At 38.2% G+C, this 21,937-nt stretch overlaps 1 protein-coding gene across 1 annotated transcript; it reads right to left on the reverse strand.

Annotated features, from left to right (window-relative positions):
• Positions 1-534: 534 nt before the first annotated feature.
• On the reverse strand, positions 535-2,523 carry KCNA4 (potassium voltage-gated channel subfamily A member 4; the record flags this gene model as incomplete). Its single annotated transcript, XM_082760838.1, has 1 exon — positions 535-2,523. One exon carries the CDS (start codon positions 2,521-2,523, stop codon positions 535-537), a length of 1,989 nt encoding a protein of 662 aa, XP_082616964.1.
• Positions 2,524-21,937: the final 19,414 nt, after the last annotated feature.

Here is a 21,937-nt window from a genome sequence, read left to right on the forward strand (position 1 = left end):
CTTTTCAAAGTAAATTTCCAGTTAAAAACAAGCATTATAGATTTCAAGAAAAAAATTTAGAACTATCTTCTGTAGAGTATCTTTTTACAATAAATTTGAAAAACAATGACTATGGTATCCAATGATTTATGGTAGCTGCTATTAAAGCACTGATAAATAGATAAATGACTACCAAACTTCATTGCTTCTTACATAGTAAATACCTCTGAATGCCAACTTTTACCACAGAGCTGTTATTAGTGATGTCGACAGTTCATGCACCCACTTTAAAACTGACTTGGTTTTAATAATTTTTTCAGCCTCATGTGCAAAACACTTGCATTCTAATAAAAATATAGTCAAGTTATATCAGATCTAGCAATCCCTTCCTCAAGTTATATCACTTACTTGATATGTTATACAAGTTTAGCAACGCTTTTTATTTGTATTTAACCATTAAATGGCATACTACTGTATGCTGTGGACTTCTGTTTGCATATTTCATTATTTTCACTGCACTCTTTAATGCATAAATATATTTGGAAACGTTCAAAATTACACATCAGTTTCCACAGAATTTGAATTTACACAGTTTTTCTTCTCTGACTCACTGCTATTCCCCGTGTCCTGACTTTTTTTCTCCTTTACACAGAGAGATTCTTTAACTCCTTCTTCCATCTCCAAATATTCTGATTTATCCTCTGTGGATGAAGATGATGCACTTCTAAATTTCTTCAGTAAATTTGTTGGGAGGTAAGGGCAACTGACTGCATTTTGCATCAGCTGCGTTTGTTCTTCATTCTCAGTCTCTCTGTGGTAGAAATAGTTAAAATTGGAGACAATCACTGGCACTGGTAAAGCAATGGTTAACACTCCCGCGATGGCACACAGCGACCCAACAATTTTCCCACCCACAGTTATGGGTTTCATGTCCCCATAACCAACTGTAGTCATGGTCACTACAGCCCACCAAAAGGCATCTGGGATGCTTTGAAAATGGGTGGCAGGCTCATCAGCTTCTGCGAAGTAAACAGCACTGGAAAACAAAATTACTCCAATGAAAAGAAAAAAAATGAGGAGGCCAAGTTCCCTCATGCTGGCCCTGAGTGTGTGACCCAGGATCTGCAAACCCTTGGAGTGCCTGGAGAGCTTGAAGATGCGAAACACCCTGACCAGACGGATGATCCTCAGGATGGCAAAAGACATGGCCTGTTGACCATTACTGCCCTGCTCCTGCGCCAAGTCAGTGCCCAGAGTAATGAAGTAAGGCAAGATGGAGACAATGTCTATGATGTTCATGATGTTCTTGAAGAAGTGTGCTTTGCTTGGACATGCAAAGCAGCGCACTGTAAACTCAAAGGAGAACCAAATGATGCATACTGTCTCTACAATGAAAAAAGGGTCATTGAAGATGGTATGCTCCCCAGCATCCAGGTGAAGTGACTCATTGGAAAGCCCCTTCCCTAAGCTCAGGGACATCACGAATTCCTTATCGTCTCTGAACTCTGGCAAAGTCTCCAGACAAAAGATGACGATGGAGATCAAGATGACCAAGACAGAGACAATGGCAATGCCTCTGGCTGGACTGGAGCTCTCCGGGTACTCAAACAGTAGCCAGACCTGCCTCTTAAACTCATTCTCCGGCAAAGCTTTGTCCTCTTCCTCTTTGACAAACCCTTCATCCTCCCTAAACTTGAGCATGGCCTCCTCCCCAAGCTGGTAGAATTTCACCTCCTCAGTGAAGATGTCAAAAGGTACATTGACTGGCCTCTTCAGCCGACCACCACTCTGGTAGTAGTAGAGTATGGCATCAAAGCTTGGCCGGTTCCTATCAAAGAAGTATTCATTTCTGAGAGGGTCAAAGTATCTGCCTCGCTTCGCTGGATCACCCAACAACGTTTCCGGGAATTGAGCTAACGTCTTGAGTTGAGTTTCAAACCGCAGTCCTGACACGTTGATTACCACACGCTCACAACACTCGTACTCACTGTAGCGAACAGAGCTGTAACCCCCAGGGCCTCCACCATCATCAGGTGGCTGGTCTGAATATGAGAACTCATCCTCCCCATAGTCAGCACCGTAGTACAGCTTTCCTTCTTCCTCATCGTCTTCATCCTCATCTTCATCCTCCTCTTCCTCCTCACTCAAGTCCTTCAGTATTCTCTCTTCAGAACCACTCAGAGGCAGCAGCTCAGAACAGGGGAAGGAGGCCCCACACTCCCTACTTCCCAAGTGGTGACTCCTCTTTTTCCCTTTCTTCCATCTCTTACCACTCTGGCGGTTGGGCAGGCTGCTGCGTGATGCATTCCCACCGTGAGAAGAGGACGCACCTCGACTCTGTTCCTGATGGTAGTGGTGATACGGTCCACCTCCACCTGTTGCCCCTGCTTCTACTGCTGCCGTTGCTGCTGCTACGGCTGCAGCTGCTGCAGCTCTTGACTGTGCCAGCCGCTCCCTCTCTCGGGCCCGAGCTTGGACTGCATATCCATAGGGCATGTGGCTGTTGCACCCAGAGCTATCTGCACTCACCATTGCAACCTCCATTTTGCAACTGCTTTTTTTTTTTTTTTTTTTTTTAAATCACTTAATACAAAAGCTTTTCTTTACAGTGCAAACTTAACTTTCAGCATAGGAAGTTCAAAGCCATTTGCATTTGGAGGACAGTGCACTGGACACAGCGCAGGGCAATACAGTTATAATGCTGAATCTATGTTCTGCAAAACCACAGATCTGCATTTTCTTATTGTCCAGAACGTTTGACACAAACTACTGTTTTGCTAATACGAAAAGATGAAACTCTCAAAATTGGAGCAGGGAACAGCTGAGGCCTTGTCCTTTCATCCACTAAGTCCCTTTACTTTCATTTATCTCCCGTGGCTACCACAGATCTGATCAGACTCATGACCACCTTCGTGAAGAAAAATACATGCATATCAAAGGGTACCTGCTCTGCACAGATGTTTTTAGTTCATCGTCGCAACCAAACGCGAGTAGTGTCTTTCCTCATAATTTGTTCCTGGTAATGCTTTGGCCTAGAAATCTTATTATTGTTTATTATCATTACGTGGGGAGTTGAAATTAATTCCAGCCATCACTCTATTTACACAGTGAGAAGGTCTTTGCAAATCCTTTCTTCAGCCTGTCAACGTCTCAAACCTGGGAGCAGCACCCAGGGCGTCAGCAGCAGTGGTAAGAGGAGGAGGAGGAGGAGGAGGAGATGAAGACTGAGAAACTGGCTCTGAGGTCCCCATAGGACAAAAGGGAGTGGATGGGTCACCCTTTGGTTATGGTCATGCAGAAGAAGCACTTAACCTGAGGCACATGCACAAACACACAAAAATAAACAAAACAAAAAGGGAAAAGATTGGATTGTTTTCCTAAAAGGTCACACTGATCAAATGAAACTGTGTCATCTATTACCACGGCATTCTAATCTTCCTCTACCCACACTATTCACACTTCTACATTACACACACACCCACATCACATGCACAGAGATTTTGAACCACTCTGTTGGTAGGGATGTGGGTGGGTATGTCATATATATATAGACAGAGTTACAAAATCCCCACCCATATAAGCACTTGCATCCATACACAAACGCATGCTTCTGAAACACCAATACATATAAACACTAATGAAATTACTGCAATACACGATGCACTCAGATCTTTGAGTACATACATAAAACATACACCTACATGTATCTACATGAAATATTGAAATAAATGTGTCTATACAAAGAGCTTTTCATATATTTGTAAAAACACAAGATGCAAGAATGTTACATTTTAATCTATAACTGAATTGTGTTTCAACCATAACGAACATCTCACTGAATTTGATTTGGATACAGGCACGTACAGTGTTCACTCAAGTGAAAACACTGTGATATGGTGTGTCAAACACAACTGCAGGTGCACTGAAGCAACATCTACATGCAAACGCACACAAAAATACACATGCACACACCCCTTTGAAACAGAACCCTCATTTATAGCTGTACCTATTAATATATGATAAAAGGTGGCTATGGACTATTAAGAGACAATGCTATTTTTAAAATCATACCTATCTGTCATGCAAAAAAAAGGTCTTTAAATTGCTGTTATACTTACTGTTCGTAGGCAGAGAAATAGCAATGCTGCTCTTGCTAGCGTAAGGATCTGGTGACAGTGGTCCTGAGGAGGGGGCTGTGCCAACTGACCTACACCTGCAGGCGTGTAAGGTCAGTCAGCACCACAGGTTGATGAGTTATTTTTCTGCCTTCTTTCCGGGTGCAACAAGAGTGCCAAGAATGAGCCAGGGAGGCAGCTTAAACTGGGGGCATTCTGCACAGCTACAGACACCGCTTCTCACCGAGGCATTTGCAGAAAGGCAACAAGCAAGAGTCTTTTCCGAAAGGAAAAAAACGAAAGACGTGAGCGTGTTTGTGTGTGTGAGAGAGAAGGAATGAATGGATGAGTGTGATCACTAGGCTTTCCGAGCCCAGCTTTTGCTGTAGATTTGTAAATCAACGTTAAATAATCCGTGTACCGAGCCTGTTTCCACTGATGGGAGGATGAGTGCCGCTCCTTGCAGTTTCTCCCCGACACGTCCAGCCAGCAGCTGCTCAGCCAGCAGCCCGCATCTTGCACTTGTCGTGCCGCTTTGTGGCAGCGCTTACCAAACCCCCCCCCCAAAAAAAAAAAAAAAAAAGATAAAAAAAAAAAATAACGGTAACAATAATTAAAAACCCCAAAACCAGAGGAGGAAGCGGCTGTCTACCACACGGCGCCCGCTGCCCCGCTGTACAGCTGCAGCCAGCAGCGGCGCCGCTGCCGGAGCGAGCCCTGTTGCTCGGCGGAGGCGCCGCCCGCCGGCTCTGCGCGCCGCCGGGGCCGGGGCCGGGGCCGGGGCCGGGGCCGCTTTATGGCGCCGCTGCCGGCTCCGCGCCGCCCCCTGGCGGCCGCCGCCCCGCACTGCGCGCCCCCGGCCCGGCCCGGCCCGGCTGTGTGGGAGCTGTGCGTTAGCCACAGGCGTGTGCCGCTGCTCAGTAATGCAGACGCTGGCTAGCGGAGTTTGGTGCTCAAAGCCACGCCACAAGACCTGGCTTCTGTTTTTTGTTTTGTTTTGTTTTGTTTTTTGCTTTTTTTTTCTTCTCTGTGTGTTTTTTTCTTGTTGTTTTTTAAAGGAAGAAAAAGATGTTGTCAAGGTGGCTCCAAAGTGGGAAAACGAAATGCAAATCGCATCTTCCAGAAAGATCAAACAGCTGGCCCTACCTCTGTCCTGCTGATTCGTTCACCACAAGCCCTCAGATGGCACAGGCACACGAGAGAGGTACCCCCACAGCTCCTGCCCAGCGCTCCCCTGCTCGCATGCAGCGTGTACGGTCTTGCACACGAAGCCAATTTAACTATTACCCCTAATTCTGTATCTGCACAAAGAAGTAGGTCCTAGCTCATGAATAGGATCCCATCATGTATTTGGTAGAGGAGACCTAAAATCACAGAGGTTTAGCACCCCTGACAAGATGTCACATCTTTTCTCCCTCTGCCCTCCGCCCATACCACAAGCTGTTCCTTCTCCGTCTGGAAAACCCAAACAGTGACCGATCCCACCTTCTGTGAGCAAGCACCACAAAAATGCAGCTTGGCCATATGTGATGGTACAGCTACAATTCTACCATCTCGATGAAGAGTAAGCATAGACATGCCTGCTTAATGTAGAAAAACAAAAGAAAGATGGGATCATAACAGGGACAAACCAAGAGCGGTGCTCACTCCAGACACTTGCCTCAAGGTGCTCGCACCTGGTAAGGCATTTTTTCATTGCATAGGTCCACACCTTTCCCACAGTCCAGAAAAACCTAGAGAGCCTGGCGACTATTCCTCTTCAGATCCCGCATGGTACAACCCAAATTATCCACAATGCCTCTGTCTCTACTGCCTACAGCAGTTAGTGCTCAAACTCTTCATCCCATTCCTTTCAGTAGGCTGACTTATGACTATAAAAGGGAGATCTAAGGATCAACCAAATAAACATCAAGTTCATAATTGTCAGGCCAAAAACACTTAAATGCTTAAAAGGCAGCTATATCTAACCAATTTTTCAAAAATCCTAATTCTTCAAATTCTGTAATCAATATACAGCAAAAGACATTCGGTATTCTAAACTCATCCCACATTCCATTACAATAGAAACTGGCATCATCACAGGAACAGTTCGAATTTTGGTGCTCCCTTCGGTGCAGTTTGAAAACACCCTACTAATTCACTTCTGATACCAACATACAGATTATTCAGCAACCTGGCACAAGAGTACACCAAAGACAGAGATGGTTTTGATCACTCTAACAGTACGGAATTTACAGTTAGATAAATAACTATGACTTAGTCATAGTTATTTATCTAACTTAGTTAGATATTTATCTAACTAACATGATTTAGTCGCAAGGAAACGTCCAATGCCATAAAAATAGGAAAGATACCATAGGTATAAGTTTTTACAATTAGAAACACCTAGAGATCCTTCCTACTTCAGTAAAATCTAATTCTAGGGGCAAAAAATTTTGCAGAATTCAATAACTTCATTCTCTCTGAAGTACTGTATTGCTTTCTATCAGCAAGACCTGAACATATGTTTTTTTTATTCCTTTTTGATGTACTTCTAGAGACTGGACCAAAGAAAACCCTCACCTATCTTTTACCTTTGTTGCAGTTTCAGATGCATTTCAGACACATTCCTCGGGGCTCAATTCTAAGGCAGGTTCTCTTCAAATTTTATTAATGATATGGATGCAGGTATTGAACGCATCCATAGCAAGTTTGCTGACAGTACTGAACTAGGGGGTACTTGTTGACTCGGGGGGGACAAGAGGCCTTGCAGTGGGATTTAGATAGATTGGAGCACTGGGCAATCTGCAACAGCATGAAGTTCACCAAAGGAAATGCCGGGTGCTGCCCCTGGGCACAGACTGGGAGCTGAGCAGCTGGAGAGCAGCCCTGCAGAAAGGGTGCTGGTGCCAGCAGGCTCAGCAGGAGCCAGCAGCGTGCCCTGGCTGCCAGGAAGGCAAACTGCACTTTGGGGTGCATTAAGCACAGCATAGCCAGATGGTTAAAAGAGGTGATCCTCCTGCTATACTTAATGTTTGTGCAGCCTCACTTTCAATATCGTGTGCAGTTCTGGGCTCCGCAATATAAAAAGGGAAATTGAAAGCATCCAGAGGAAGGCAGCAAAATTGACACAAGGGCTGGAAGGCATGTCCTGTGGCTGAGGACACTTGGGTTGTCCATTCTGGAGAAGAGGAAATGCCAGAGGTGACCTCAATGCTCTCTGCAACTCCCTGAGGAGGGGAAGCAGAGAGGAAGGTGCCCTGGTTAGCTCTCTGGTAACCAGTGACAAGATGCACAGGAAAGGCACAAAGTTGCACTGGGGGATGTTCAGATTGGACATTACTAAAAAATTCTTTACTGTTAGAGTGATCAAAACCTGGAATAGACTTCCTAGTGAGGTGGTTGATGCTCCATACTGGTCAGTGTTCAAGAGGCATTTGGACAATGCCCTCAATAATATGCTTGAATTTTTGATTAGCCCTGAAGGGGTCAGGCCATTGGACTACATGGTCTTTGAAGGTCCCTTCTAGCTAAATTGTTCTATTCCGTTCTATTTTCTAGTCATTATCTCACACCACTGTTAAACTGAAAATTTCACTGGCTATCTCAGTATAGAGACAAGTTGAAATAGATCAATCTCTTTGGTATGCCATTTTTTAATCATTACTCTCCTTTTTTTTTTTTTTAATAACTATAGTATATTCTTGAGCAAAGAGGAATAAAAAGTGATATATGATGGGATACACACATAACAGATAATGTAAGAAGCAGAAGAGCTTTTTTGTACCTTTTTTTAAAGTCCATTCTAATGTGCTATAGATGACGTAACTACACACAATTCAATCAAAATCACAAGTCTTATCAGATCCAATTTTTCTTTAACTTATTTAACAGCTAAAAACAAGCTTTGCGTATTTACAAATGAATACTGTGAGTCATTTCATTCAGCTTTATATTTTCATAGTATTCAAAGAATTTTCTTTTAAAGATACTACATTATCTCTGCTCCTTTATATTCATAAGGGATACTATTATAGGTAGAACAAAGAGGGAATATGTACATGTCATTATCTCCAATAGTACTGTACTAAGAACATCATAGCATAGCAAAGGATCTGTAAGGTATGGTATTGTACAGATTTGTTCTGTTTTACAATGACGTGGAGGAGAAATATGCATCATTGTTGCTTATCTATGTATACAGTACCAGAAAAAAAAAAAAATAATAATAGCATTTTTAGGCAAAGGAAAGACGAGATTCAAAAAGCCTAACTTAAGCTGCTATACCCAATATTAATTTATGCTATCTCCCAATTGCTGCAATTCACACTGGCAGAGTCTGGCCTCAGTCCAACACTAATCTTCCTGCTGTAATCAAGAGTTCTGTGCAGAGAATAAGACTGCACTACAGCTCAGTACTTACAGCACTTCTAGACCATGAATTATTCTATTTCCATTTTAGCTTTCCCTTTTTACTCTTCTGCTCCTCCCTATGCTTGCTTCATTCTTATTTCTATTAGCCTCTCAAGGCACCTTGGCCAACTTCCCGTAAGATATGAAACTCCCTTCAAATCAAGTAAAATGTTGCACTAGTGGGTACTCAAAGAAAATCAAATGAAAGAACCATGGTTATTGCATCACTTCAAATGTGATGAAACATTTTTTGTTGTTGTTACTGTTGTGACTTTTGTTGTTGTTGTTTGCAGTTGATTACAGTACTGGAGACTAATAGGTACCAAAGTAGCCATGAATTCCTGTCCCTGCAGCTAGGTTTTTCCTCCCAGTGTTTGTATTGCTTTAGGGAGTTTGTATTTTATTCATATTTCACTAACCATACCCAGTAAGACATATTTGTCAAAGAATCTGGCTCTAATACTGTTCTTTTGAATATGACTGTCACTACATAATGAGGTACTCTAGAAGAAAATGCAGCCTATCTGTAGTTAGTTCTTGTACACAACATACATGAATAGCGCATCTGTTTGTTACTTGTACTGCAACAGGCTAATCAGAAGAAGTTGACACGGCACATAACAGTAGGTCTTTTATATGTTCTTAGGAACGTATGCAAAACCACTGCTATTTACCACCAAGTTTAGGATGAATAGCAGTAAAAACACTGATGATGTTTATATTTCAAGAATAATTTCTTGCATCAGAGTACGGAACTATTTAGAAACTATACTAAAAATACCATGCATGGTTTATTTTTGGATTTGAATATTTCTCAGTTCATTCTGGGCAGACAGGGACTCATATCAAGGAGATTTTTCAAATCAACAATAGGAAAAAAAAAAAAGGAAAGAAATAAATAAAAATGCAGAAAAAGCATCTAAATAAGGAACTGCTTGAGAACGGAGAGACCAGCCACATCACTGTCAATGCTAACATCCCCCCTTCCAGTGTAACAAGGGTAGTTCCCCTGCCTTTTTTTTTTTTCCCCTAACAAAGTGTGTTTATCTAGAGTACAAGAATTTTGAAGCAGGCAACTCCCCTTCTTACAGATATGCCAAGCAGTAGTGAGCAGTATGGATCTCAAGTTTGGATACTGTTACTGTAATTATCTCATGAGGGAAATCAATTAAACTCACAGAATTACTTAAATGACCATCTCATTTCAAATCCTGGAAGAATGCATTACTTTTTTTTTTTTAACCAATCTTTTTTTAACCAGCCTTGCACATCAGAAAAAAACATAAGCAATTTTAACTAGGAGAATTACACTGACAAAAATGAGAAACTATTCAACCTTATTTCTAAGAACTTCAAGATCAGATTCACGTGGGAGCTAGTAGCCTAGCCTAGAAGTTTCATATGCCCTTTGTACAGATACACAAGTGAAAGATCATCAAACAAACTGTTCCCAAATAAATTCTTTAAACTTGTTTATTCCAGATCCATTGTTGTCTGATCTCACATATGTATTAAGCACAAAGTTAACACAGAAAAAAACGTTCCCAGCTTGATCAAACAGGCAGAACTAACTGACCTTGGCAGGGTACAACAATGGTTATTGCCATACAAAGTTGGAGAAAAATAATATCTCAAGATTTCCAAGCAAGGTAACTATTCTTGTGACTAATTTTGAACCAGCAAACAGTGCAGAAGGATTCTAATGACAGACTTTATTTTGTTTTATTTTGGTGTAAGATAAATGTATAATTTTTTTTGTTGTTGTCAGTATTATATTTACTAAGGAAGACCTTTCTAGAATGGAAATGTCCTTTCTAGAGGGCTGCAACTGAGAAGGAAATTGATCTGGGTGGGAATATGGGACTAGCAAGAAATCAAGAAAGTAAAATATGTATGTGAGGGCAATGTTAAAACTGTTTATAATACTGTGGTATATGTATATAAGTACTATAAATACTTTGGGAATGACCCCTTTGAAAGACACCTGCATTTCAGGACATTAAATTTACATTTACAATAACGTTTAGGGAGCACCAAGGTACAATTAAGATAATAAACTTATATACTCTCTACATCAGATCTAACCTGTTGAATGAATCGTCTGTCTTCTTGTCTTTTCTTCAGACCAAACAGGAAATATTGTTCTGGAAATTACATGCCATCGTACCAGTGTTTTTCCTCATGTTCAGGCAAAGCTGTCACAATTCAGTGAGGGAAGGAACTGCAGCCAGAAGCAACTTTTCTCCTTGTATGCATCAGGGTAGGTAAAGCTGTGAGATAAAATTGTTTCAGTCTCATTAGTACAGCCCAGCACAGATGTCCCAGAAGTGACACCTTATCATTGCAGTCCAAATAAATAGGCTGCATATACACATCAGATATGATCTGCGCAGAGCTGATCTTAATTTGTACCCATGGAATAGAGTAACTCCTGAGAAATCCTAGGTAGTCAGCTCATTCCTATCCTATTCTTATCTCAGGACAGTAAAAAACTCTCTATTAAACCCTAAACTTTGAGCAATCTTTTGTTATTCATCTACAGTTTACTATAACAAATTTCCTCATACCTGCGTATAAACATTTTAACACTTGTCATATTATTATTAGGTGTCTCTGGGCATTGATTAACTATTGTTGAATACAAATAGAGAAAGGAGTTTTTATACAGAGACCAAAAACTAAACCAGTTGTACTTTATGAACACAATTATATTTCATGCAATCCTGCAAACCGAATTAAGCTTAGCTCTTTTTAAAAATTGCCACGTTACCTGTGTCAAAGTTATGTGTCAGAAATTAGGATGTGCCAATTCTAACGCAAATGTTAAACTGAGCATGGAAGCCTAGGATCAAAAGTCTTAATGAGTGTGTTGCTAAATTCTGAAAGTTAAGTGGATCTAAGGCCCAGGTAGTCCAGAGCCTTTCAGCCTAACACAGATTAATTTATTTCCTATACTGAGGTCAAAAGCCTCACTGAATTTTCAGGATTAGTTCTGTTTAGTAACTTAGTTGGGACTAGAACCTTTAATAACCAGCAGATAACTTGCTCTGTGGGATACATGGCTAAGTATATAATTTAAGAAGTAGTTTATATTCCCCATGTGGATCTGTATAACCAGCACATAAAGCTATTAGACATCTATCCCTCACGTGAATCCACTAGGAATCAAGCTGTAAATGGATTCTCATTTTGTCAACATAATTCTCCAACCTTATTGGCAAAAAGGCCTACTGCTGAAGAAATCAGCAATGTGTCTGACCTCAAAATGAGCTATAAATCCCTCACGAGAAACTGAAAGGGCCTCATCTACCCAGACTCTTAGATTATCTAACTAGACTCAGTTTAACATTCTCCATATGAATATATTAGTACCTCACTCAAGGGATTATTTATGTGTCAGTTGCAAAAACATACTCTGCACTAACTGTGCCCTGAACATTAATCATATTTGTCTGCACCAATATCTAAACATAGCATGAAATGAATTATCAGTGAATATTGCACACAGACACCAGGCTAACAATATAACAGCTTCTGCCTGCAAGTAAAGATAACAACTTGAAGCTAGACTGAAGCTATTCCCCCTCAATAAATATATATATATATATTTATTTATTTATTTATTTATTTATTTATCTCGTGTGCTGGCTGTGTTACTGTACCATTGTTTTTCTTATCTGTTGAATATGCACTCTCTTAGGTAAAATAATTTCAGATAATTATAGTTATAAAATAAGTAGATAGCTGTTACAGGAATAGGCTTCCTTCTGATTAAAATGACCTTTACAAGGCAAACTCATGTTCAGCAACATTCATAAGCAGTTACAATAAGGTAAAAGCCAAGAGCAATAATGTATAAAAATCTAGTACACTTTTACTGCAAAAGGCTTGACCTCCTCTCTGCCATGCACACTTCAGGCAGCTGCCTTCACATGTTCTATAAAAAATTGTAAAAAATAACATTTTATATTATTTCCTTTCCTGAAAGAAAGGGAAGACTGATGAGTTTCCTTAGACACTTGCCATAAAACAGAGAATGAATATTTGAGAATGAATTTAGTGCTGATGAAAGTACTCTAGAGACAAAATTTTTCTCTCTTTAACCACAGCCAAACCACATGAAAAGCAACAAGCTACATTTCTGGTCACTGCTGTCCTTTTATGCCTCTCTTCTGACCTGGAAGGTGAGAAGGTTCTGTGATTATTTTATGAGTCCTACAGCAACTAATATGTTTGTAACTCAGCTAGCACTTCGGTAAGAGAAGTGAACTTAGAGATGCTGCGATTAGTGCTTATACTGCAATAAGTACGCCAACTGGAGCTATTTTATTCCTGAATGAGATCACTTTTTCAGGAGTTAACGCACATACATTAAAGTGTTTACTTTAACACAGATATATTTAACATGACAGCTCCAGTTAATCTTGCTGATTATCACCACATACACAGGCTTCAGACTGAAAGACTAATTAAGTTCATTGGTGTGTCTTGTTCAAAGCTGTAAGTTAAAATGCATACCAGTTATGAAAAAAACACTATACAGAGATGACCTGCAGTCAAACGTGTGGTGTCTAACTTGTGTCTGTCACAGCCAGACTTGACATAGTAACTACTTTTTTGAATGGCATGCATGAATCAGATGAACAAAGAACACCATACATCCCTTTTGCCAAGGTCTTTTATTCTAACATCCATCAGCCTGCACAAAATTAAGGTGTTTTTTTTTTGAGGTACACACACAGAAATCGAGCAAACTGAAGAGATATGGATTTGGAAATGAGATCCTTTCACAGAGTATCCCATTTAGAAAGAAATATGAATCAGATGAGACTATATCCCTGTGGTAAATGTATTAGTCATGATGAAAGTCTTGAGCACTCATACTCAGGACAGAATATACAGCACCAACACAATGTTCACCTCACTCCCAATTTTAACTTGCTTTAGATGTTCTTAAAATACCAAAATTGCTTTACTTTTGTATGTATTGGCAATTAAAAATTCCAAACGCTAACCATGTGTCCTCAAAAGTAGCTCAGATTCATCCAGTTCAATTTTAAGCCCAATTTTAAGCAAAATTTCTTTTACAGATTATCAAGGAGAGAAATTAATCTTAGCAGCAAGTTTGGATTGAACTTCAAGGTACCTTCATATTTCAGTTTCAAATGCACAGATATACATTATTTATTAATACAAATATTTATAAAAACTATGCAGTTTACTAATTTAACCACCATCAAGAATTTTAAAATGAAAAGCATAAAAATGCACTACAGCATTTGTTCTGACAATGTAGTTTGATTATATATAGCAGCCTTAAATGCACTCCAAACAACGGGGTCTGAACAATCTAAATCCGTGTGCATTATACCTGGAGCTTAAATCTATACTCAGACCTCTTCGGTATAAACATACAAAAAAATTCAGCCAATTCAAGAGAAGTCTAACACGTCTCCCCCTTTTTTGCCAAGTGGAATTGATACTTTTCTGGTGCCTGGGTATGTGCAGGTATATGGACACACACATGCAGGGGCATGCACCACCCAGCCCACAGTTCTCTGATGGTTTCCTTTGTGCATCTGTGGAGTTATTAAATGACAGAACATGGTATGTGAATCACCTGTGGGAGGAAAAACATTCTTCAAAAAGATACAGCATCATGCCCTGATCTTTGCCTTTCCCCCAGCCCTCTCCCCACATATGGCATGAATTCCAACTGTGGTTTAAAAACAAAACATAAACGTTTCACAGAAATAATTTGAATATCTTAAATTCTTAGTTTGCATACTGCTCTTGCTGGCAATGGCAAAAGGGTAAAACAAGGGTTAGCCGAACATCAAGCTAAAGGTGGCTAAGGTAGTCCAGTATAAACCTCGAATATCTGAAGGTCGGAATTAGCATTCTAATGATCGGAAAGTGAGTAGATCCTGATAATAGCTTTCTCTGAATACAGTCAAAACAATCCGTTGCTTTAACCACAAATAAAGAAAAGAGCTTTTCTCATTGCATTTATATGCAAGAGTCCATTACCTATCTTTAGCTATGAAGACAGATAAATAAGCAACTACCAGCTTTATGGGGTAATTTATAAAGTCTTGGTTCAGCAGAGTGGGAGTTCTAAATGAATGTTATTTTATATTTGAGCAAATGCCTGACAGATCAGGTTTTTTTTAAGCAGTTCTGGAACTTTCTTTATATTAACAATGCACTATGTCAAACTAGTAGAAAACAATCTGGTATAAAAACGTCCATTATCTAGGGAAATCATAATTGGTTTTCATATCAGCTTTCCTTCTTAAATTACCCGAAAGAACAAAGTAGATAATTGCAAAGTTCATGGAGTAGCAATTATATTCTGACTACAGCAATTTAGATGATGACAAACTAAAGACCCACTATACACATAAATAGTCTGGTTTTTGTTTACAGGTAACAAGAAAGTTAACCTTTAAAAGGTATTTATGCCATCCTTTAATTTATTGTACTGAGATTTACGCACTGTGTTTGTGGTATTTTAGCACTTTTTACATATTGCACTAGGATTCTGATTTTACAAGATAAACATGTATCTTCTTTATTAAAGGAAGAGATTAATTTTGTGGATCCTCTTTTACGTCGGCAGATCCTGATAGTCCTTGCTGAACTGTGCTGCAACTAACTCAAAACACCTATGGAACTCGGTATCTTTCTTTTCTTCTTTCTCACACTATAGGAATTTGTCTATAGTTATTTTTGTTTAGCTCTATGTAACAAATTATTATCATGCATTCCCATTTCCTGTCGTATTAGCATTATTTGCGCAAGTGCAAAGCAGTTCAGTTTCCACTGAACCATAACTTATAAAATGACATGTGATAGCTTTTTGTTCCAGCAGGTGTTTTTGTTGTGGGTTTTTTTTTTTTTTTTTTTTTTTTTTTGTTAGTTTTGCATTAAATTCAAAATTCTGACTCTTACTTCACCTTGCTGTTTTGATGGAAAAAAAATGTTAATCCTTTAAGAAAAAAAAAATGTTTTGAAAATTCAGAGATGCCAAGACAAAGATAACTACTTAGTATTTTATATTTAGCATCATGATATGCTGTCATTCAGCTGCAATCTTCTGTCTGCTACAACTTTTGCTAGGAAACTAGTATTTATTAAAATCTTTGCCACTGACATTAAACCATGATCTTTCTCACTTCTTTTGAAAAGACATGTTCCTGCTTCTAAAATGTGCCTGATTTTCAGCAGACTACCTCATTTTCAGGTATTATTCATTGTACATTTACCACTTCTTTCCAAATGTTTTTCTGGGGCAGTACAAAGAAACAAAAATATAAAAAATATAATGTATCCTATATTAACACATAAAAATAATAAAAAATACTAATTCTCACCTTTTACTTTACCAAAAAATCTGAACAATTCTCAGGGGCACTACACCTGAACACTCCTGCAGCACTGAGAGGTTCTACCACCAGGCTGTAGTCTACTCAATGAAAAATCTTTAAAAATACATTCATTGTATCTGGGAATTTCACGATAAAAACAATGACCAACATAGTCTAAATGGCAGCATTAAGAAACATCTTCCAAATAAGGTGGTGAGTGCAAATATAAAAGGCCTATTTTGCTAATGGCAAGTATCAGAAAATCCTCAGAGAAAATCAAACAAACAATAACCCCACTTTAGAAAAACATGCATTTTTTTCTCCTTGTCAGTAATCAAACAGGTTCCTTTTTTGCATAATTATACAGTTCTTCTAGTAAGCTTGTTTTTTTATTTGTTTGTTCTTCTCTAAAATAATCAGCAATTAAATCCATTCTGCCTACTGCCCATTTCCCATAATTAAACTCCCCTTTCATCTCTCTGGCAAGATGCACTTCTCTAAGGATACACATCATGCAAGGGTTGGTTCTTCCCACTCACCTGTAATTCAGAGCCCTGAAATTGTCCTCAAATTCTTCCTTGCCTATAGTGTTCTTTGTCCCTTTAGGTCAGCTTCCTGATGAAACTTTTTATAATGCAATAATTCATGCCACTTTTTTAATGGTAAATCTTCATTTCATATTACCCATACCCACGGTTTTTAAGCCTCATTTGATACATGGGTAACACTGGAATTCCTAAGTTTTATTCCTATGGCCTCTTTAATAGCTTTATTTTTGCACTGAATTGACAGGTAATGTCAAGCGCAGGTAGCATTTAACAACTGTTTTACTCCACTATCAGGGTTGTTACTACTCTCTATCACTTGATTACTTTTAATTTTTTAAGTAGCTTAACTGAGCAGTACAATAGTCAAGTATTGCATTCAGCAAACACCACCACCAAATCAATTTTCAATTTTTTCCCAAGCGTTTATGGTAAACTCATATAAGCTAAGTCATAAGATATTGTTTTACATTCCTTTGACTTTTCAATGGAACTTGATGAAAAAAATATTATGGAAGCATCTACTTGTAGCTAACAAAAGCAGATGAAGACAGTTGAAACCTTCAACTGATAAAGTCCATTCTCATCCAAAGGATACTCATGAGGTTTATTATATCTTGAAACATCTACTTATACTGCACCAAGCAGTATATCACAAGCATGAAAAATTCAGGTGTACAAACTAAAACAAAAGACTGAAATGCCACAGTGAAAATATGCCAAAACTTCAAGCCTTTTCCTGAGAAACTGCATTATAGCTCTTGATTTTTCCTCCAAATCTCTTCGCTGAAATTCATTTATGATTCCAAATATTAGTGGAAATTTCTCACATACCAACAGTATTCTGTTGTAGTGCTGCCTGCCACAGCATTTGTATGGCAGTCAAGATTTAAGTCCAGATGTAATGGTGAGGAGGTACTGGATGAAATAATTGGACAAAATTGGAAAACAATTGAAGTTTTCAAAAGCACATGCCTGTGTAAGAATTTATGCCTCTGTGTACTTTTCTGACCATTCCGTGATCTAATAAAAAAATGTTAATTGTCCCTACAAGTTTTAATATGCAGTGTTTTGTACACTGACATAGATGTTTTTCAGTTCCAGTACCACATTGTATCCACAGTGATACTTCATTGCTTTGGTGTTTTGTTTTCCTCTTCTAGCTTGGGGCTATGTTATCCTCTTCTAGTTCACTTTCTATTTATAAGACTATCTAATTCACAGCTACATTCTAACCACAGAGATCATAAAATGATATATGCTCCTAGATACGACCTGAGAGTAAAATAAGGAGCAAAAAAAAACACATTCCCTGGGAGAGTATTTCTTGTTCAGTTTTAAAAGAACAAGATGCAGTATTAGAGAAAGTCTTGGAGGAAATGTGACAAGACCCTACAGCATTTACTGATGAGTAACAAGCAGTGAGAGAAGCAGAGCTATCTATGTGGTAAATCTTTTAAAAGAAAGTATAGATCAAGATAGCCCAGAAATAAATCCTGACTGTGGTCAAGAACATATGAAATGAAAATATAGTTTGAGTGTGGAAAAGAACCTGATGCAAAAAAGAGAGAGAATAGTTTTTCCAAAGGTGGTGTATTCTGAAATTCTAGGGGGAGGAAGGAATTCATTAAGGACAACTCTGTATGCATTACATTTGAAAACCTGTTTGGGCCAAATGTGACTGCAAAAAGAAGAAATCATCAGAAATTTTGAGCCTGAGCCAAGTACGAAAATAAATTAGCAGAAATTTGTTTTTTAGTGATGCACTTAGTACAACCTGGCAGCAATTGGCAATCCAATTATAATCAACACAAGCACAATCACAAGGCAACATTATAACTTAGCTAGAGCTACAAAAATCACACGTTACTTGAAACCAACTCATCCAAGGATAATTGTTGCAGCAATATGAACACTGGTATCTCTGGAATTCTTTGCTTCATATCCCCCATTCACAATTGCAAAGTAAAATGCTCATTTAAAAGAACACAGGTTAGACACAACATAGTACAGAGAGAAGAGTTAGATTAAATAAAATAGCTTAGCATAGCATCAAACCCTTATTCTGCATGTTGGATACTTCACATGAAATTGCAATCTGCGGCATAAGCAAGCTATATGTTGCAGCTTGTTGTTCATGTGTTGGATATTTGAGTTGGGGATAAGAGAAAAGATCATTTAAAAGCTTTTCTGAAGAGAAAGTCTGTCCATTTTATACCATCCTGAGGGGGATTTTCCATAGTAGAAACTATGGAAAATGTCATAAAGTAGGAAAAAAAAAAAAGTTTTAAAATAGTTTTGCTATTTTAAAAGAAAAAGAAAAAGAAAAAGAAAAAGAAAAAGAAAAAGAAAAAGAAAAAGAAAAAGAAAAAGAAAAAGAAAAAGAAAAAGAAAAAGAAAAAGAAAAAGAAAAAGAAAAAGAAAAAGAAAAAGAAAAAGAAAAAGAAAAAGAAAAAGAAAAAGAAAAAGAAAAAGAAAAAGAAAAAGAAAAAGAAAAAGAAAAAGAAAAAGAAAAAGAAAAAGAAAAAAAGGAGTATGTCTAGTGTAGTACTGTTCTTATTAGCAGCTCTCCTTCAGAGGAAAACTAGACAAACATTCATTTCAAACATCATTCTTAGGCCACATTTTGCTTACTTGTTTTACTTTTTAACAGATGAGACGTTTATAAAATGAGGCAACATATTACAGACAGAAATGGGTTTGAAAGAGAGATTTTAACTTCTGCGTGTAACGACAGGATTGAGGAAATTATTATCTGCACTCTTGTTCTGATTTTACATTTTACAAAGCTGCTATTAGAATTAAGTTCCAGTTCTGAAGTCCTCACATCACCTAAATTTCCATTGTTAGAAGAAGGATTTGTAGCAAATCATAAAAGCAAAACTCAGACCAAAACAGACCACGTTTTAAAAGGAAAAGTATTTTGTAACGTGATTATTATAGAAATCCTGCTTCACCATTTTTCTGATTACCTAGAATACTGTGCTTTCATAAAAGTAAATAAATAAATAAGTCTATCCAGATATTTGTCAGAGCAACATATAAATTCATCAGGTTTGGAATAATGTAATATCTAGGAATTAAAGTGGTTTTATTAAGTGGCCTCAGGTTCTAGACAGGAAGCCAGACTAACAAAACAGTCCTTAAGGGAAACAGTTACTTGAGGCGTTTTTCAGGATCAGATTAGCTTTTCATCATAAAGGCTTCCTTAAGAACTAAGTTTTAAAAATGCAGTCATGTATCATACTGGTATCTGTTTATTGTAGTTAATTCATCTGGAAGTTTGCTTTAGGATGTTATTGAAACTGAAGTTCTTTGTATTCATGGTAGACTTTCAGCATTGTCCTTGTGATATACAGATATACCCTCCTCTTTATTTCTCTTACCCACTTTCTTCCTACTCAATTTGCACTATTTGCTTGATGAAGCCACTTTTTGCAGCTGAAATGCAGTTAGGGCAAACATACAAACTTAGTAAGTGAGCATGTACTTTTTGTACACAAAATACAAAAGTACTCATTACCTCTCACAGTATGCTGGCAAGGCAAGCACCTACAATAGGAGACTTGAGATAATGAAGTTTAATAATTTTTCCATTGAGAATGAAAAGCTAGTCACTTTGAACTCAAGAACTGTAGGCATTGAAAGACTTTGATGGTACTATGTTTGTAGGGCAACTCAATTATTTATATGGCAACCACTGCTGTAACCCATTATCACTTCAAGAATCTGTAAGTAGTTGTCTTCGCATTCCTCGGAGGTTAAAATAACCCACTGAACCTTAACTTATAGTGGCTTTCTGAGGTTACACAGGAAGCATAATGTACTATGGGAACACGATTAGGATTTGGACTCTAACCCAATGTTAGTTTACGACTGTGAGGACATAGCAAAATCAGATTAAATATTCTCCTTAGGTTATAACCTTCCTATCTCCAGCTACCAGATTTCTAGGATTCCGTTGATCCCCAAAAATGTTGTAGACACCTGGTAAAAATTTTCTTCATATCTCTACACCTACAAAGACTTCAATGGGTTAACCAGGTTCAAATGATGGCTATGTTCATCCATGCCATGATCAACACTGCACAGTAAAAGCAAGCTACTAACATCTGAACACACTGAAAAGTTTCTGTGAAATAAAGAGCAAACAGAGCTACAAAGGTCTTTAAAGCCTAAATGAAAGGACAAATCCAGGGAAATACTTCAGCCTCTTCACAACCTCTAGGTATTGGCTTTCAAGGATCATAGATGAAGCAATTTTATATGTTTGCAATGCGCCCTATACAGGGTAATTCAATATAGCATAAACCAGCCAAAGGATAATGGTCAGGAACACACAACACATGACATAAAGAAACCATCCGGGGCACAGAGTAAGCAGGCTGCAGTGCAAGCCACAAAGGTTTTCTCAGACCATTGCACTGTTCAAACATCCATTCACCTCTGAAGTATATTAGCAGGAGCTGTCTGGCTACATTTTAAAATGACTTTCTTTGGTTTCCATTCAGGCTGAAATGGACAAACTGTTTAACGCTGTTTTACAAATACAAGGAGCCTTATTTTCTCTCTCCCAGTGTGGGAAGAGAAAGTGAAGACTGGTGGAAGACTGGTGGTCTAAATCCCAGTTCTCCCATGTGTACCAAATGAATCAGATCTGGCAGACAAGCAGATGGTATGTGATTTAAACATTTCATTGCTCTCTTAACCTTGCCTAATGAATAATTTGGAACTAATTGCAGATTGTGTAAATACAGCTCATCATTTATGACTCAAGTAGCAAATGCTTCATTGAATTCAAACCTCACTTTAGCCAAATGGTACCTTCATTTTTGTGTCTGTATTAAGACAGTATGAAGTCTGTGAAGGGAAATCCAACAGAGAGTATTCCTGTGGGGAGCAAGTTTCTTGAGTTTGCAACACCCTACCTATTCTCTTAAACTCTCTGTTTGTGTATATTTTAATTTTTAGAAGAAAGCAGATATTTATTTTCAATGACGTGACCTAAAAAATAGGCTGAAGAGTGCTTACTATGTATGTAATTTTTTTTGCAACACTTACTTTTTTTCCAGCATGGACCAAGCACCAGATTTGCAGTTATAGCTTCTGTAAAACAAACAAAAATGGCACATGTAATTCCACTACACTAAGCGATGAGTGTGTAGCAGTACAGGTTGGGTTTCATTGGAATTCTAAGAGATGCTGGGAATTAGTTTCACATTCCACAATTTCTGATTTTTTGCTTTCAAAGTACATAATCACGTAGTAATTCAGAGAATACATGAAAGGGAAGTAGCTTGTGTTGCTAATGATAACTAGCTAATTAAGTACCACTTTTTCTCAAATTTATTTGATGCCTACCTCCTTGTGTCTTGATCTTAAGCTACCACTACGTTTACCATCATCAGCAACCAATACTGTGTAATCCCAGGGCAAGAAGTATTCTTAAGATATTCCATCAAGGGTTTTTATTGTTGTTGTTTTGTGTTTTGTTGGTGGTGTGTTTTTGTTTTGTTTTGTTTTTTAACCAAGATTA

The sequence above is a fragment of the Aythya marila genome (genome assembly GCF_965140915.1).
Source record: "Aythya marila genome assembly, chromosome: 5".
NCBI lineage: Eukaryota > Metazoa > Chordata > Aves > Anseriformes > Anatidae > Aythya > Aythya marila.